The 18,766-nt window shown below is 43.4% G+C and overlaps 1 protein-coding gene and 2 long non-coding RNA genes across 5 annotated transcripts in view; 1 reads left to right on the top strand and 2 right to left on the bottom strand.

The window, feature by feature from the left end:
* Window positions 1-3,411, bottom strand: part of LOC115252339 (uncharacterized) — a 7,043-nt gene extending 3,632 nt beyond the window's left edge. The window contains exon 1 of the long non-coding RNA XR_003890767.1: window positions 3,309-3,411. This is a non-coding gene — a long non-coding RNA (uncharacterized lncRNA). The remainder of the gene's footprint in view (window positions 1-3,308) is intronic.
* LOC101074646 (sodium bicarbonate transporter-like protein 11) lies at window positions 3,329-18,766 on the top strand. 3 transcript variants are annotated; one of them, XR_003890764.1, is made up of 21 exons: window positions 3,394-3,580; window positions 8,633-8,683; window positions 9,277-9,363; window positions 9,812-9,855; window positions 10,068-10,287; window positions 10,366-10,447; window positions 10,546-10,669; window positions 10,852-11,061; window positions 11,967-12,051; window positions 12,163-12,288; window positions 12,377-12,490; window positions 12,964-13,096; window positions 13,281-13,354; window positions 13,636-13,894; window positions 14,133-14,239; window positions 14,467-14,632; window positions 14,722-14,895; window positions 15,733-15,928; window positions 16,939-17,108; window positions 17,236-17,358; window positions 17,455-18,766. XR_003890764.1 is itself a non-coding variant. In XM_011610894.2 (20 exons), the coding sequence occupies exons 1-20, from the start codon at window positions 3,520-3,522 to the stop codon at window positions 17,300-17,302; spliced, it is 2,550 nt and encodes an 849-aa protein (XP_011609196.2). In that variant the 5' UTR covers window positions 3,329-3,519; the 3' UTR covers window positions 17,303-18,766. The 3 variants fall into 3 exon arrangements, 2 of the variants coding, with proteins under 2 accessions (XP_011609196.2, XP_003970667.2); XM_011610894.2 differs by having other exon boundaries at window positions 3,329-3,580; window positions 17,236-18,766; XM_003970618.3 differs by lacking the exon at window positions 3,394-3,580 and adding an exon at window positions 5,786-6,185 and having other exon boundaries at window positions 17,236-18,766.
* LOC115252338 (uncharacterized) lies at window positions 4,825-6,057 on the bottom strand. Its single transcript, XR_003890766.1, has 2 exons — window positions 5,958-6,057; window positions 4,825-5,787 (listed from the first exon to the last, which is right to left on the bottom strand). It is a non-coding gene; the product is annotated as an uncharacterized lncRNA (long non-coding RNA).

The following is an 18,766-nucleotide window of genomic DNA, read 5'->3' as shown; positions in this document are numbered from 1 at the left end:
ACAGATGCACTCCTGTAGCGTGAACCTAGCATCTCTGCACTTTTTAGTGACATTTTAAAAACGCCATCTGCGATCGTGCTTTGTCTTAAAGCATCATGAAGTTTGTCTCCATAATCTCTCTGACAAGTGAATTTCCGACATGGAAACATATTAAATTATTAAAAAATGTTTCATTGTTCAGTCATTATTCTTTATATAAGGATGCTCGGTCAGATGTTGCCTCAGGCCTCACATAGCATATTTAATAAATCTTCAATTTTTAATGTATCGGCTGCTAATTAAGTGTCAACACATCTCCTAGTATGCAAATCTATGTGAAGGAAGGACAATATATATGCTATGATCAGGGTTAAGAAATAAAGAATTCATCACCAGCGGATAAAACTCGAATTCTTGAGATGCTCCTAATTTTATTTAAATCTCAATCTCATTGAAAAGAAACAAAATAAATATATTCTGGTCATCCACGTTTCGAGACGAGCGGCTCCTCTAAAAGATTATAGGTTTATGCTGCCCCCTAAAGCTGTTAGAAAGAAGTAAAATAACTCAAAATGTAAAACCGATATTCTCAATTTGCACCGTCTCAGGAGGAGGTCACAGATCAGGCAGCTTGCTTGGATCACCTACTGCCATGGCGACGCGATATTGAATTTTACAACCAGAATTGGGCAGTAAAAAGAGAATAATTATGCATTAATACCTGAAAAACACTCTAATAAATCACAAATAATGCAATGTGTTATAATACACAACACAGATGAGCCTCTGAAGGAGAACCACAGCCTTTTATGATTAAATCAGTTCATTAATTAATATAAAAAGACGGTAATTTGGGCAGACTGTTTGCACTACTATCTGATAAATACTAAATTTGCTTTGAAAGGATATTATTTTTGCAAATGTGTGTGTATAACATATCTTCCTGAATGCTGCTAGAGTCCACTTCGCTGTATTTTCCCACAGATTAATATGAATGGTTCCGTTATCAATGAACTGTATATTTTAGGCCATGACTACTGGTAAACCACTGGTAGCATCGGGAGCCAGTTGCACAGTTTTAATCAAGGTTTTCCGTCACCTTTTTAGTGCTGCCTGACTGCTTCATGGCCCCTCAACCAGAAAATCTCATCATTCTGTGGCATTTAGGTATTTTATAACCCAGGTTCCTGTGGTCTGCTATCCAGTTAAGACTAGATTGATGAGAGCGGTAGCATCTCAGGACGGCTAAAAAAAAAAAAGCAGGGTCACTCATTACCTAATTGTTGCTCATTAACTCTGAAACTCTGGTGACCTCCTCATAAGTGTCCCTTATCAGCACAAATGCCAAACTTGCAAAGACAAAACATGAGCCAGCGTTTTTGGCTTAACCAAAATTATTTATAATGCTGATAAAAGTGAAGGAAGTGTCTGGAAGACTGCAGCGTTGCAGTGGCTGGCACTGGCACCTCCCGGGAAGAACTTCCCTGGCTGCTTCGTCTGCATGTCCTCCTGGCTGAGTGGGTTCAATCCAGGTACTCCAGCTTCCTTCCACAGTCTCCAGACATGCGCCTGAGAATGGAAGGCTCTAAACTCATACTTCTCTCAATAGACTGGCCTTGCGATGAGCTGGTGACCTGTAACCCCCCCCCCCCCCCCCCCCCCCCCCCCCCCTTCCCCCCAGGCCCCCGCAGCCCTCGCCAGGGTATAAAACTATCAATGATGGATGGATAGAAAGACAGATATAACAGATATAATAACCAGTGTATCCATCTCTTCTTCCTCTATTTCTGCCCGACAATAAAGGAGGTTAAAAGGTAGATGAGGGCAGAGCGGGATGGTTAGAGAACCCAGCAAGCTAAATGAGACAAAGTTTAGCCAGTTTTCAGATTTCCAGCACCTGTTTTATCACCATAAACCTTAAATATCACCGTTCTGGATCCAAGTACAGAAAGATGAATGTCCACATTCATTAACTCCACCATCAGATTTCACATTCAATAATAATTTACATTGGAGAGCTGCTGGTTACTTTATTATAGCATAAATGCCCAAAAGGTCCAAAGATCAGTTTATGCTAAACTTGTTAGTTTTAGCTGCACCCAACCACCCAACGATGGTGACGATATCTTCTTTACATGAAAATACACGAGAAGCTGCAAGTGTTGACTAAAAAATGAGGCTTTGGTGCAGTTTTAAGTGATATTAAGAGGGAACGGGGGGAGGCACAGTTAAACGTGAGGAAGTTCCTGTATTTATCACTACAAGGATGTAGAAGTGGATGTATTTTCATTTTCATTGCACGTGAGTTTTGCCTGAGGAAGAGGACACAATGAGTGATGGATTACACGTGGAGGTTGATGATTCCTGGAAAAGTTTGTTTCTCCAAAGTGTCGCAATTTAAGTTGCCATTCATGAGTGCGTCTTGTTTAAAACACTTTTTTAAAAATGTTCTTCGCGCTCATAAGGACTTAATTTCTTGTTAACAATGAGTGCTGCAACATCAGGATGCTGCTGCCCATGACAGCTGCCTCCTCGCTAATGGAACTTTGCCTTCGAGATGGTGTCAGCAGACACACGCTGTCTCATTAGAGCGCATCATCATAGCAAACAGCAGCTATCTGACAGGTCTGAGCTTCATCTCTGGGTCATTTGGTTGATTGTGGTTAAATATTTGAAACTGATATTAAGCACTAAATGGAGCTAACTCCTACGCAGCATCCATGTGGCAGCCAGCGTGTTCAGTTGCACAGATTACGTACAATAAAAGTATCCCTGTAAATGCGTAGGGGGAAAGACACTATCCATGATCGAACAATCTTTATCTTTGTTTTAAAATGTCCAGAACAGACCCATCAGAGTTGTCACGTCTGGAAGCTGATTGGGGTCACTAAACCATAAATATCGGATTTCACTGGAAACCTCCTCTTTTCCTTCTCAATATTACCAGCGTGGCTCATTAATCTGCCCCCGTGTGTTTGACTGCTCCGAAAGCTGCGGGGCATCAAATACTGACAGTCATTTGTGTTGACTGAGTCCATTTGAGGCTGTTTGAGCCTCAACTTGTTAGATTTTATAAAGTTCCTAAACACGAGCAGCACAAATACCAAAGAGCAGTCCTGGAAAAGCCCTTTAAAAACCCATCAAGTGATTGAAGGGAGGCTTCATTTGCATTTATGGTTTTTTAAAAAGACCGTGGAAACAACCAAATGAGAGCTTGATATTAAACCAACCCCCCCCCCCCCCCCATCCCACACACACACACACACACACACACACACACACACACACACACACACACACACACACACACACACACACACACACAGTACCTTCAACACATGAAGCAGCCTCCACTGTGATGGCAGAAGGCTCATTAAGGTGTTACTCATTGGTGGTTTAGTTCTTCCCAGCTCCGTGCTGACCTGCCTGCAGTACCACTCATGCTCTTACACAGGAAGGTCATCCGCTCTCAGCTCCGGACAGAGGTTCTGTGGTCAGAACAATACAGGGTCTCCATTCTTGCGCAAGGACGCCAGATCGATGAAAGCCAAAAAGGAAGGCAGGGAGTTGCCGGAAGTAACGGTCAATCAGTTCACTGAGGGTAAGGGTTGGAAAACTCATTTTGAATGCTCCTTAGGTCAGGATTTGCTTTGAGGAACCACTGATTGAACAATGTTTGTCCTGTTTTCATAGAACTTTATCCTAGTCATAGATGCTGCTAAATAATAAAGTGTGTTGAACTAACGTGGACAATAAAAATGTTCACCGTATTGTGAGTGATTTCAACCGAGGAAAGCTGAAACTTTCTCTTTCTTGCATAAATATGTGCTGCATAATTCTGTTTTTTCCCTCCTCATGCTCATAATCAGGGAGGATCCACTTTTTCTCTGTTACACATTTATAGCCAGTAAAATGTTCCTACGATAGCTGTAATATATCACCAATAATGACTTGAACTCACATTTATTGAAGTATGTTCTAACAATGTTTCCTGTTGCTATGGAAATATTTCTCGTGTGTATTTTACCTTCGGGCACTTGTAAAGTTTGATTCCTTCTTTCCCACTTTATGAAGTTTTTCTACTTTTTCACCATTGCTTTGATACTGCAGCTTTTACTGTTGTTTTGACTGTGGTCACTGATTATATTGACATCAGTGACGTCAGTCACATGACACATTCATGTTTTCATGCTAGTCCATAATGAGTCGATGCTGTCTACATGTTCCTGTTTTCAGATTTACACACATGATGTGACTTGTTTTGCAACATTGGATTGTTATTTATATTATCCCCCATGTGCACAATGTTTTTCATGAGCAGGTTTTGCAAGTATAATATATATCTTCACTTAAAGTTATATTTGATCTTTAAACTTTTTTCCCTGAAGTCACACGACTGCCACCTAGCGGCGTTTTCCTGTACTTGCCGTTTATGGCTGAAGAGTGATTTACTTAAATGACCGTAAAATTTGTTATCCGAGCCTTTTTCGGCAATAATGAGGATCAAAGTCTTCCTCATCCGTGTAGTGATTTACTGAGCACTTAAGGTGTCAGTTTAAAAGCGTCTGTGGGGTTATATCAGGCTCTCAGCTTTCCATGAGAGGATGACTAATTGTGAGTACTGAGGATAAAATCCTCTATTTACATAAAGATAATTTGTTTTGCATGCAAAATAATCCCCCAGCAGATTCTGAATGTATTTTGTATCACTTCTTGACAAATGAAATGTGTATCTCAGCAATGAAATAGCTAGTTAATTGACAGCCAAGAAGTTTCTGAGTAACTCGGGGCTGAGATTTATGACAGATAACGTTATGATGCCTAAAAACTGACTCATTATGGAGATTTGTGATAACTCTTTTCATATGTGCCTTCATTTATTTGCTTTTTCTGGATACACAGAACACACAGGCCACTTTCAACATATGCGAACCCATCATGAGTGTTATTATTCACAATGTTGGAGAACAACATAAGGAATTACACTTGGCAAACGCTGGGACATTTTCTCCATGCAGAGGAATGAAAACCCTTGTCGTCCTTTAGTTGTCCAGAAGAGGTCCCCAAACGCCATCTGCATCTATCTGCGCCATTAGCCTTCAGAACCATTCATGCTCTTCCTGACATTAGTTGCTGTTTGATGGTGTTTGGTGGTGCAGGACTGCATGGCACCATGAGCAGGTAGGAGAGACAGGAAATGATGACCTGCGTTTCCTGTGGGGTAACTCAAGGCTCCTCCTTGGATCCCTTCTCTTTCCTCTCCATATCTGCTTCCTGTCAGCTAAAGTATTTACGAAGCTAAGCCATTGTCCCCGGAAAGCTTCAGCAGCGAGCGTGAAAGGTCTGGCAGCCTACGAACCACATGCTCAAGTGTCCCCTCTTTGAACAATGGGTTTTGAAAGACAGTGGGGTGGTCACGACTCCAGCAACAACTATATCAATATGTCAGAAGGAGTTTTCAAAACAGAGCCTCTGGAATGTGGTGAGGCTGGGATGTTGCGTAACTCCCGATTCTGCTCTTTACAAGAGATGTGCCATGCGCCTGCCTTCTTAAGGCCACCACTCTCAAGGACTGCTTCCTGGAGACCTCCATCACCCAGGCATGAAAAGAGGGAGCAGCAGGGGATGCACTTCCTGCAGCAGCTGGAGAAATTCAAAACACAGCCAAAACGCGCTTCACATCAAACGAGATACCAACCGGCTCAGAAGCTGTTCTGTCTATATGGACTCATTATCTCTCACCTAAACTGTGGTTCTCATTGAAAAATCCCTGTTCTTCATAGAACCAGGCCACTAATTAATATACAGCTGAAAAAAAGGCCACAAAAACGAAGTTTGACTCACTCCTCCTGCTTCTTTACTCATACCGGAACAATGAGTAACAGTATCACCAGAAAACTCCTATTTACTCATTTAGCTTGATCTCATTTTCTAGCCTATAGGCACAAGGACCCTGAAGGAACAAATAGCCCTCTCACCCTGAAGCCTTTCTCGCAGCCTCCCATTTCCTTCCTTGAAGCCACCTTCTGCTGCTGGAGGGGGTGGAAGGAGGTGCTTTCACCTCAGTCTACAGTGCATGAACGAGGTGGAGACGAGTGCAGGGTGTTTGGGATCAGGATGATGATGGGTTGACCTTTGGATAGCGTCTCAGCCAAAAGACCTGCAGAATATGGAAGGCAAAAAGGTCCTTCATTTTGTGCCATCTGGTAAGTTTCACAGGGTCACAGCCGGGCGTGAGAAGATCTTACACGGTGCAACCTGAGCCGAGTGTGTCAAACACGTGGAGAAACTCTCTACAGTGTGCGTGTGTGTGTCTGTGTGTGTGTGTATCCGGAGCATTTAAACAGCTTTAATACAGGATTTATTTGAACTGTACTTGTTGACCGACTACTTAAGATGCTATTTACATATTTTATGTCTCTGTATTAAAACTTTGGAATAAAGGCGAGAGAATTCATAGCCAGGAGCTCCAATAGCAAAGAATATGGGTCAATATTTACAATAAAGCCATAAATGTGCCCGGAAAGTTTTATAGCAGATGTGCAACGAAGGGAATTCAATATTATATTGATGTAAGGGCCGAAACATGACATTTAGTGCTCTTCAAGGGTTAAAAAGTGAATTTCCACAAGTGGATTAAGAAGATTATCTCCTAGAAAAATGTTAAGTCTTTCAAATCAGGCGAAACTTTTTTGTTCTTTTATTTAACAAACTCTCCGTGAGGCTGAGGACGATATAATCAAACTGACACGATTCTTGTCAAGCTGACTGTAGTTTCATTTTTCCTATGCGTATATATAATATATATAATATATAATATATATAATAATAGCCTGTGTGTTGTTTTTTTTAATCGTTGCTCTAGCGGTTAAATTCAACGTACTGGAAAAACAAACATGACGTTGGCGCTTCCTTCAGCTTTCGAGGTGTTGAAGTGGAATGAGCAGCAGTTCCTGTTACTTATACCACTGTACACGTATTTGTGTGAGTGCGGGGTGTGTGTGTGTGTGTGTGTGTGTGTGTGTGTGTGTGTGTGAGTGCGCGCACTATTAATGTCTCAGCTGCTAGCAACCAGCAAATTCAGCAGCGATAAGATTGATGAAGCTTTGACAGCAGCTGGAGCTCAGAAGTTTTTATATATATTTTTAGACCAACAGAGTTTTTCATTTAGCCCCATAACTAAGTATTTTCATGGTTTGGCCTTGTCTGCTGTGCATTTCCAGTAGCCAGTGTGCTCTTTTCCAGAGACTCAACAAGAATTCTTGTGTTTCCTACTGCTCAAGGACACCCTCAGATAGCAGGATGACAGGGATTCGTGATAAAACAAGCAACCAAACAATGAGATAAAGCAGCGAGAACAAAATGGAGGCATCATTTGACTTCAGATAAGAAAGGAGATGGAATCATTTTTATGCGAATGTTAACTCCTGAATACTTGTGAATTGCTGATCGTGGATTTGGGTTGTGTGCTTGTGGCATCTTTAAGTAATGAGAAACTAATTCGGTGGAAATAACTCGTTGGAAGGTGCAGAGCTAAAGGTACTCACAATTATACATGTTCTCTTTATACAGTGACATGCCTTCTTTAAATAAAGTGTTTACCAGGAATCAAGGACAGATGTTTACATTGTGAAAGTGAGTTTTTGACATAAATATGATGCAGATTTGTCTTTGGTGGCGTGTTTGACGAGGTGGTAGAATATTTATTGGCGGTTCAGACACGGGGTCAGGACCTGGGCTATTTTTGGGAGCAGTGTCAATGTCAAAGCCGATGTGGCCCTTAAAAACTCAAACTCGTGTGTCGGCTCTCGGACGCACACGCACCGGCGAACAATATTACCAGTCACGTGTGTCCCCAGAAACCAAGTAAACATCGAGGTTGAAAACCATGTACTGTATGTCCTTGTTCCACCCAAGAAACTGATGGGAGTGTTATTAACTGCTACCATGTTGCTTTTAAGATCTATTCATGAGATTTGACTATAAATTTGACCTTTACCTCATTCGACTGAGCTGCAAAGGTCTCAGGCAGATTAAATTGTGATCAGCACGACAGCCTCCGAGACACCCGGTTCTTTGTATAAACTATGAGGCACCCTGTGGTCGGCGCTGACTCCTGTGGAGAGAAGCAAACCTGGGAATGTTCCATCTAATCTGCTTTGAGATGTTCCTGCTCTGGGAGCCCAGGAGCCTGTCTCTGCCTCGGGCGCGAAAACAGCAAATACACAGTCGCAGCCGCATTAAACAGAAACACGAATGTCTACAAAAACATCAGGAACAGCTGGCGTCTGATTTGCGCTGTAACCGAAAGCTTTATTTATGCAGCAGCAAGGTCAGGAGTGGGAGAACAGACCAAACAGATAGTTGGTTCTTAAAAACAGAACAGGTAGACGTGACAACTTGAATGAAGACCGCCGTAAAGATAAGGAAAAATATCCCCATATTTACTGGCAAATGACTGTTTTTACAGCTTGTTTCACTGCTCCTGTATGATTAACAGCTAAAACTGTATCCCTCTGTTGTTTTTATGATGTATACCACTCTTAAAGAATTGCAATCTAACACACACAGTAAAGAGACGATTAAGACCCCCCCCCCCTCAAAAACAAAAGAAGTGAGAAATTGTCATTATAGTTTGTCTTTTCTCCTCCAGATGCTCCGCCTGCCGGGAGGTCTACGAATGGATATGCTTTCCAGGAGATGGGTGCGTGGATGCAGCAATATGTACTGTATTGACTGTAACTGTTTTCCTTTGCATGGATCATTTCATCTATTTGATCTGTCGAATGAGCAGCTTGGCGGGCCCAGACATCATCGCTCTGCCTTATTTAGCAGGGTAGCATCTTTCTTTGGCGCAAGTTAGTGTTTGTGTGTCCAATTGTGCTGATGCCACAGACTGCTCCAGCTCCCATCTAGCTGGGCACAGCAGCTGTCATCGAAAGCCTGGTCAGAAGTTAATTCATGTCAGGTTCCAGGGAAATTATTCTCCCCTTTTTTAAAAATCTCTTGCTGCATGCTTGTCGACAGCTGGCAGAGTGCGTGGTGGGAGGCGAAAATCAATTGTCCTCAGCTGAAGACAAAGTTAATGTAGCTACAAGAGCATCTTATCCTTGGTGTAGAGAGCAGATTTATCTCACAGATCTCTAAAATGTCCTTTATTGATGTGTTACACGTATACAAACATTACCAACTGTATCTCTGAGGGAAAATTTGATTGACCATCACTCTGATGGATTCGATCCACAGCTGATGTGCAGCAGATACAGGCTTGATTGAAGCTTTGTCATTCATTTGCAGAGCTTAAAGACGGGAAAAAGGAGGATTATGGGGAGGATTCAGATGCCATCCACATCTACGACACCGAGGCGTACATCAGTGTTTCCGGTAAACACGTTCACTGCGAGTTTCTTTAGATAATAAAGCAGAAATCAGCAGTCGCTGCAACAGTGCGCTATCTAATTAACCTTTTTTGATTGTGCAAACCTTAAGATACTCATGTCAGGTGTGTCAGGATGCTGAATTATGATTAAGATAACAAAATTTAGGTCTGCAAATATATCTCAAAAACAGTATGTAAGTTACAGACCTAAACATGTTACAGGACGACAGCGCCAGCTGACGGGAAATGTGAGTCGGGGTCTTGAATGGCTCATGCTACATTTTTAACTGTGGGACCAGAATAAGCAGAATAGGAGCAATAATGCAGCAGAGTGTAATCTCAGAAGCAGCTCTCAGCCATCTTTTGGCTCTCAGCTCATTAATTATAGTTGGCAGAGAAAGCACGAATGCTTCAAAAAGTTCTAAAATGTTAGGTTGTGTCTTTTATGTGCAGATCCTGACCGTCCTGGGTTTGGCCTTTTAAATACAACACGGAAAGTAAGAAAAATTCCACTTCCCTCTGTGTCTGGAGGGACCTATTATATTTCTATAAAGATATACAACTGAATAATACGGAAATTAGTGGAAATGAGGATAAGTCAGAGACTTTATTCTTCCCTAGTTTAACTTTATGATGTGTGTGTGTGTGTGTGTGTGTGTGTGTGTGTGTGTGTGTGTGTGTGTGTGTGTGTGTGTGTGCGTGTGTGTAGTATGTGAAACCGATGAATTTCCAGGAGGAGGTGCGCGCCCACAGAGACCTGGACAACTTTCTAGCACAGGCTAGCATACTGCTGGATGAGAGGGCCACCACACTGGACGAGGTCCTGAGAAGGATGCTGGCTCACCTGCTGGAGGAGGGCCGCGAGAGCTGCGATCCGGATGAGGTCATGAGCTCGGTGTTCACAGACGCAGGAGGAAAGGACTTTGACGGTGAACAGCGTGCATGAGCGGTTTTGTTTTGGACACACCTTGATATGGAGGCATCAGAGATTTTTCTCCCCCCAACAGTTCACCTGCTGTCAGAAACCATTCAGGGCGTGACGTCCACTTCCACTGGAATTCATTACCAGCAGTCCTGGCTTTGCATTCTGTGAGTCCCACTAAAACCACCTGCCGTTGGGACTGTTTTTTATAAAAACAAATATCCATGCCAACAACTGCGGCGCAACTGCTTTCTCTCTAATCCAGCACCAACCTGAGGAGTCTGCAGAGGCGCCACGTGTGCATCGCCCGCCTGGACCGGCCACAGAACTGGGGCGTCAACTGCTGCGAGGCCCGCTACGTCATCTTTATTCTTGCCCCCCCCCGAACGGTGAGGTCGCCTGCGTGCACCGGTGTCGAAGATAAATGAAGTAAAAATAATCTAGTACTCATTTGATCATGTGTTGAAAGGAAAAGGTTTAGCAATTCAGATATGAAAATGATAGTGTCCGTCACATCTAAACAGACTGATGACCTGATTCACATATTACTGCATCCATCTTGCTTCTTCAGAAAAGCACCAAGACGGCGATTGAACTTGGCAGGACGTTTGCTACGATGTTCTCCGACATCTCCTTCAGACAGAGGCTCCTGGAGACCAAGACGCAGGAGGAGTTCAAGCAAGAGCTGCTCTCCTACAGACAGAAGCTCTCCACAGTCCAAGAGAAGCCCGTTGAAGAGGAAGAGGAGGACTCAGATCCGCGCCGTGGGAAAGCACTTCAGGTGCGCCGGCCGACATCAGTTCGGTTCTATAGAGGCAGCCCTTATGGCAATAATAAAAAACCTGGATGAGGCCACCCTGGAGTTTTCCCGCTGCGTCCAGGAATAAATATACTATGCAATAAAGCAGTTGAGGCCGGTTATTTGATTATCCTCTTTCCACGCTCCCTCAGCAAGGACTGAGGGATGAGAAGCAGCTGGTCACCAGACTGAAACAGCTGTTAAGTGAACCAGGGTTCTGGCAGCAGAATGTATGCAGATCCATGTATTGATAAACTACTTCATTACGCCCAGACTTTATGAACAGATATGTGTGTGTTCTCCAGGAGGTCGCTCTTGATTGAACACCCCAGAGAGAGCGCATTTTATGCAGGCTGTAAATGGCAACTGTTAACAGCAGATAGTGTTTCCCAAACAGCATTCAAATGCTGGTTTATGGCTGCTAGATAAATTACCTTCGACCGCTGTCTTTTTGGAACAACCGCTGCTTCATCACAGCAGGAGACGTGTCTCTCCACTTGTCTCCCCACATGTGTTTCCACTTGTCTCTCCGAGACTTTAATGTTATTGAAATCTTACAAAGCTGAAAACTCTCAATAGCATCTCTACGAGATGGTATGAAGTAAGTCAGTAGAGAGTCAGAGCACATTCTTCAAGTTTTCAATGGTGTTTGCTCATATTCACTGCAAAGAAACATCCTGGCTCTTGTTATTAGACAAAAGGCTGATACGGTAAGTTGGTCTTTATTGCTTTATCCCAGCACAGGCCTCTTCAGCCCTGATGCGTCACAGTTGGTTCCTCCCTTCTTTTGCTGGCTGGTTCAAGATTGCTTACCCTGTTATAAACATGTAACTCTAGATTCTCAGTTGCTCTGAAGCTGGTCTTCATCGTGATCTTTGTGTTCACAGTGCAAAGACTTTCTCAAAGCTGGTAAAGGTGTGTACAGGGACCTTCGACGCCGACTCCCTCTCTACCCCTCAGACTTCACAGATGGTAATTATTGGAGATTCCCGCAATCCTCTCTTGTCTGATTTGTTCATTAAATAGATCAGATGTCGGGATACATATTCCTCAAGGCAATAATCGTTTCAATGACACGTTTAGGCTTAACCGGGAAAGATCGTTGCCTGCTGAAGTACACCACCACAGCTATTTTCCTCTACATCGCTATTCTGCTGCCTGCCATTGCCTTTGGCTCGCTGAATGACGAAAGCACAAGAGGAGAGATAGGTGAGCCTGGGCCTGGGGCGTTTTCTTATACCGGAGCCCCCATTTTATCTTCAGCAGTTGATCTTCTGTCTTTTACTTTCTGCGGCAGATGTTCAGAAGACCATTGTTGGCCAGAGCATTGGAGGGGTGATCTATGCCTTATTTGCCGGGTCACCACTTGTCATTCCACTCACCACGGCACCGCTGGCCATCTTCATCAGCGGTGCGTACTGGGTTCTGTGGAGGATGAGGAATAGATCACTAAATAAAACCAGAACATGCACGCGGGAAATGCTTGAGCTGAAGTTCACAACAGTGTTGACTGAGCTGAATTCTGTGGGTGCTGAATATTTTAGGTTTAGGCTGAATATTTTAGGAATATTTTTTGTTTCCACCATCTCTGCTGCAACACCAGCAGAAACAGCAGCTCCTTCTACTTTTCAGTTGACCCGAGCCCAAAGGCCACCGTGGGAGAGCTGATCTTTTTGATGATCAGTCTCAGCAGCATCATATGTGATGCTGATCTTTTTTAATGGATCACAGGATAAACCTGTGGAGATCCAGTGAAATCTCCTTAAAGCCCTTTTGCAACAACCAGGTGAACCAGGCAAAGAACTGTGGGAGGCTTCTAGTGAAAGGTTAATCTAAAATGTGTGAGAATGTGTCTGCGTGTGATTTTTATTTCTCTTTCTTTAGTCATCAGGGGCATCTGCGATGACTACGATCTTGATTTCGATTCTTTTTACGCCTGCATTGGTTTGTGGAACAGTCTGTTCCTCATCCTCGGAGGCTTGTTCAACGTCAGCCTGCTGATGAAACTCTTCAAAAGGTGAAACCGCAGCAGCAACCACGAGTGGCTTTTTCAAATTCACTCTGATGCATCAGGCACACATCAGTTGACTCCTGCCAGAGAGGAGAGACCTTTGTTTGAATGTTAAAGCTGTACGACATAGAAAGCGATGATGTCACGGTTGTGCCCATGCGCTCAGCTGATTAGTCCTGCTCTTTTCCAGATCAACTGAGGAAGTCATCGCATTGTTCATCTCAATAGCGTTCGTGGGAGATGCCGTAAAGGGCACGGTGAAAAGTAAGCCGAAACCCATTCTCTGCCTCTCTGTGGCTGCGGGGAAATGACGCATCCATGCTTTTGTTTGTCAAATATTAAAGCTAATCGGAAAAAAAAAAGTGTTGACCATCTTGTGCATTGTGGCCAAGCAGATCGTTCTGTAATCTAAAAAAAAAAAACTTTGTACAAGTCAAGTGTGTGAACATATGGTGGCAAATGTAGGAGTGACATTTAAGCTCAAATGCTACAGCGCTTGTTTATTTGCCCGTGTCTCCAGATTCTTCCCATTTTTCCCTTCACAGTCTTTCAGCACTTCTACCATGGACCCACGCTGACAACCACAAACAGCACGCTGGTGTTTCAGCAGCTAGAGGGGATCCTGAATCAGACCAACAACCAGACGGGAAACGGTTTGGGTGAACACGGCCAAGCTGATGGACACACGTTAGTCTTCCTGCCCCAGTCTCTGGTGGAATGCACAAGAGAAATGCCCATCCTCTGTCTGCTGCTCATGCTGGGGACCCTGTGGCTGGGCTACACCCTCTACCTCATCAGAAGGAGGTAAATAGTGCTCATTAGCTGCTTTATTAGGGCAAAATGTTCAACCCTAGTCTTTTTGAACTGTCCATTGTCAAGTGACCACTGGTACATCATTCACTATATCAAATACACGCTTCAATTTATGAGGATGATACAACTTTTATGACAGAACAAAACTATGGCACAAACATCATAAATAAGTCACCACAGATTTGCGTCACCCTGTGATGTCTTCTGAAGTGCACTATTCCTTCCACAGCCCATATCTGAACGATAAGATCCGGGAGGTGGTTTCTGACTGCGCTCTGCCGATCTCAGTGGTGATCTGCTCCTTCATCGGCTCCTACTTGTTCCTCGATATAAAGCGTGAGAACAGCTCTCCCCTTTTTAGGTCTTTCTCACAGCTGACAGCAGAACACTTTCGGACTTAAACTCGCGACCTTGGTTTAGAAAACTGGTTTATAAATCCTCCGAGGGATGAGAAAATGAAAATACAGCTGCTTTTATTTGTTCTCATCCTTTTGCAGTTTTAATAAACCTCTTTCTGTTGTGTAGTGGGTTTATGGTGTGTAACATTCTCATCCTCTGCATAGTTCCTGTGTTTAGTGTCCACGATGGTCCAATCTTCAACTACCCTCCTTTTGATAAACTGTCTGGAATGAGCGCCCTGAGTGCCGTCGGACTGGGTTTCCTTCTTGCCCTTCTCATATTTATTGACCAGAACATCGTCATCTCTCTCACACATGTCCCGGAGCACAAGTGAGACTCTTTTGTTTCCATTTCCCGCTGTGAAGGAACACTAAAATGGTCAGAATAGGAATCAACACGGGAATCTGTGTGTGCATCAGGTTACTGAAAGGCACGGCGTTTCACTGGGATCTGATGCTGACAGGCTTTATAAATATCCTCATGTCCTGTCTGGGGTTGCCATGGATGCACGCTGCCTTCCCGCATTCATCCCTACACGCCCGTCAGCTGGCCAAAGTGGAACAGCACGTAGAGAACGGACACCTTTACACCACGTGAGTCGCATGTTTGGGTCCAGTTAGAATAATTGGAGGCTTCATTTCAAACATGGTTAAAAAAAATGGGAGAAATCAAGTTCTTGAGCAAGGCCATTAACCACTAAATGATCCCAGGCTGCCACTGAGGAATGGGTTCAATTTCACTAACGTATGTGTCAAAAATATTTTATCAGCCCATGGAAGTTGTTCATTCGTGACGTCCAGTAAAATTTTGACATTTAGTGCAAACACTGAGTAAAACCAGAATAATTTGAGACTATGGAAGACATGTGACAAGTCAAAGACTAGCTTGGATCGGACCCAAACCTTCACCAGTTTTTCTTTGTTGGTTCTTCAAATCCTCTGCTATAAAATCAGGAGGACACTTGTATTGTCTGTGGGAAAATCCTGCAAGGTGATTTGGCAGATGGTGAACAAGATTGCTAATTTTGAAATGACCACTACCTTCTGAATACAAGACAAGATTCTTCACACTCATTTCCAGCCATTTAAGGCTGACGACACGTAAAATCACCTTTTCTTTGTATCACCATCTGTCATAAGATTATCATGCAGGAGTTAATCCCAGTAATAGATTACATTACAGAGGGTCACCACATAAAAATGTCTCTGCAGTGATTCAAACTAAATAAAGAATGCATTAATTACACTCTCATCTATAATAAAAGTTGTTCACATCTATAATTAATCCCCAAAGGACTCACAGACCCAGATAAGTCTTGTTATGCTGGCCTGTTTGCAGGACACAGTGGTTTTTATAGTTGCTGTATAGACCCCCCCAACTTACCCACCCACAAGGGTTAAAGTCTGTGTGTCTGCCTTTGTGTCTGACAGCATCGTCAGCGTGAAGGAGACCCGTCTGACCGCACTGGCAGCCAATATCCTGATCGGCCTGTCAGCATTCATGCTGCCGATTCCTCTGCAGTGGATCCCTAAACCCGTTCTCTACGGCCTCTTCCTCTACATCGCAGCCACTTCGCTTGATGGGAACCAGATGGTTGATCGCATGTGCCTGCTGCTCAAAGAACAGGTGAGCCATGCCTGACGGCTTTGCACCTGAACACATCTCCAGATAACAAAAAACGCAACAAATAGTTATAATAATAATAATAACAAATAATTGAGCTTAATTTGCCTGAATATTTCATTATTTTAACACTATAAGTTAATTCTAGGACTTGTTAAGAAGCAATTTTGCACTTTTCCCCCCTACTCTATGGTCAAATAATAATCTAATGTGATGTTAAATCAAAGACAGAACTCACAAGACTACAAAGGCATTCAGCGTATATGTCCAGTGGCTTTAAGTCTCCAGAGGCCTGTGTAGAGACAGCCTCTCAGTTGTGGTCATCAGTCGATCCACCTCATCCTTAGACCGCTGAATCCGTTTGTAACCTTTAGATGAGTCGAGACAGCTGAGTATCAGTCTGAGGTATTGAGGTCTGCACACTAACCCGATTTCAGTCAGCTAGCAGAAACTGTCCAACCACAAGTCGAAGGAGCCCGCTGGAGAGACAACAGCATGCACCCGGCGTTAACACACACGCAGAGCCTCAAAATGTTCACTGCTCTCGCCACTGACAGCTGTGTAACAAATCGTCAAGGTATTTCAGATCAGTGCAGGCACAAATGCCCTCCAAAAAATGTGAGCAGCCCCCACACACTATATGGTTTGTTCTTGACGTTTGCCTGATTTTCTCACCGCTCATCACAGGTTCAGTGAACAAACTTCCAAAGTAAAAATAATAACCAAAGATAGGTTTTTATCAGACAGATGGGTGACACAGGATTTGGCCCCCAAGAAGGTCAGATGCCAACAGTCCACATGGGAGTTTGATGTGACTTTATTTTTATGTAGGTAGGAGGAAAATAAAATAAAAAATATATCTAATTGAGAGGCATGGCTGCAGTTGGCGCATGGGAAATAAACTGTCATTAGGTGTTTTTTTTACGATCACTATACGCTATGAATGACAAGCATTTACAAGTCTAATTGGTGGAAAAGGAAGCATTTTAATCATCTACCTCCTCTCCATCCAGACCTCCTATCCTCCCACCCACTACGTCCGCCGCGTGCCTCAGAGGAAAGTGCACTTCTTCACAGGAGTGCAGATGATCCAGCTGATCATCCTCTGTGCGTTTGGGATGTACCCCCTGCCCTACATGAAGATGGTCTTCCCCCTCCTGATGATACTGCTGGTTCCTATTAGGTGAGTTGAGCTAAATCAAACCCCCAGCACCACTGGTTGCTTCAAAAATGCACGTGTACCATTAAAGACCAGCTCAGCTTGGATGGGTTGACTAAACAATACCTGGTGTCACTGTGCTTTCACTCAGGACCAGCCTGCTTCCTAAAATGATCGACGCCAAATACCTGGACATCATGGATGCCCAACATATGTAACTACAGAGCAGGACACAGTTATTTTCACCAGCTGGAAGGGAAACAGACTCTGGACTGTAAGATTGTGATACTTCAGCAGATACTACATGCATGTGGGCTGCTCATTGGACATTGATAACTCTCATTTGCTTCTTTTGTTTTTACTTTTTTAGCTTGTGCAGCTCTATTGTGCAGAATTTGCTTGTAGCTGACAGGCGCAGGCGACACCTAATGCCAGAGACATTTTATGGAGCATTTCACTTCATTTGATCATCATCATTTACACGGCCTAATATTGAGCCACGTGGGCCCTCACGCAGTGTTCTTGAGGGAGGTGGTGATTTCAGTCACATCACATTGAAATCAGGCTGGTAGATATACAAGAGGGACAGTTCTGTTTATAATAAAAAGTAAACGTCTTATTAAATTAAACCAAGCTGTTAAATAATAAAAATAAATCTTCTTTTCTTTACACAGCACCTCCTCTACATTATTGCTCCCACTGCAAAATAGTTAATATGCAGCACTCATCCCCGATACTGTAGATAACTGCACCTGCTTAAATGTCATCACGCACAGCGTCAGCACAATGCCACCCTTTGTTCAGCTGAGCGGGAGGTCAGCTGTAAAGCAAGTGCTCCGACAGATGGCGGTAGAGTCTCAGCTTCAGGCTGGTTTCAGAGCAGCACGTTGATCCACCGGTAACAATTGAGCTGCGTTCAAGTCACCCACTGAAGAAAGAATCCATGCTGTATTATATTTAGCGGCGTGTTTCTATTACATTCCACAAAGTCACTTTTGTAAATGAACATGGATTTTACTGTTATCTCTGGCCTGATGCCTTTCGGTTTGGAAAAGCAAACCCTGGCAGACCCACTGACCCAAATGACAAACAAAATGAAGCTCAATCTCTTAACTAATGAGCCAGAATGAAGCAGTAAACCCAATTGTTGGCGGTGCCTATGTGAAGATGTCACAGCGACTGCAGCAGCAGGAGGAAATCTATGGCTTTGACACTGACAAACCAACCTCTATAGGAAAAACACTATGAAAATGAGAATAATAATACAGAAAAACTAGCAATGAAGGTTTTGTGTCTGGAGACATGCATCCACGCCATGATAGGCAATCAAACCTGTGGCACAGTGGGCTTCAGCCCATCTTATCTCAATGAGTACCTCACAACATTGCTCACAATAAGCCTTATGAGATCAGAGCACACCACAATGGTGAACCTTATCTTCAGGACATTTAGCTTCTCCCTCCAACACAGATGCATCCACTGTATTCTGTTAGCTGTAAAACAAACCTGCTGATCGCAAACAAAGGTGTGCAGATCATTCATAATAACCAAAATGAAGGGCCGCCGGGGATATGTGTCATTTTCTTGATATATGATAAGAAGAATGCCGCGGTTATAATCATATTCAAATTAACAGGTTACAAAACACCTCGCCTGCTGAATAAAACATGCCTATCCTCTTT

The sequence above is a fragment of the Takifugu rubripes genome, chromosome 14, assembly GCF_901000725.2.
Source record: "Takifugu rubripes chromosome 14, fTakRub1.2, whole genome shotgun sequence".
NCBI classification, from domain to species: domain Eukaryota; kingdom Metazoa; phylum Chordata; class Actinopteri; order Tetraodontiformes; family Tetraodontidae; genus Takifugu; species Takifugu rubripes.
Note: the sequence above shows the minus strand (reverse complement) of the source record. Positions and strands in the feature narration are given on the sequence as shown.

Excerpts from the sequence above, each read along its gene's own strand:
- LOC101074646 (XM_011610894.2), top strand. The coding sequence starts at position 3,520 with ATGAAAGCCAAAAAGGAAGGCAGGGAGTTGCCGGAAGTAACGGTCAAT. Across the intron at positions 3,581-8,632 it reads GGTCAATCAGTTCACTGAGG|ATGCTCCGCCTGCCGGGAGG; the intron begins GTAAGGGTTGGA and ends TTTCTCCTCCAG. Across the intron at positions 17,109-17,235 it reads ATACTGCTGGTTCCTATTAG|GACCAGCCTGCTTCCTAAAA; the intron begins GTGAGTTGAGCT and ends GCTTTCACTCAG.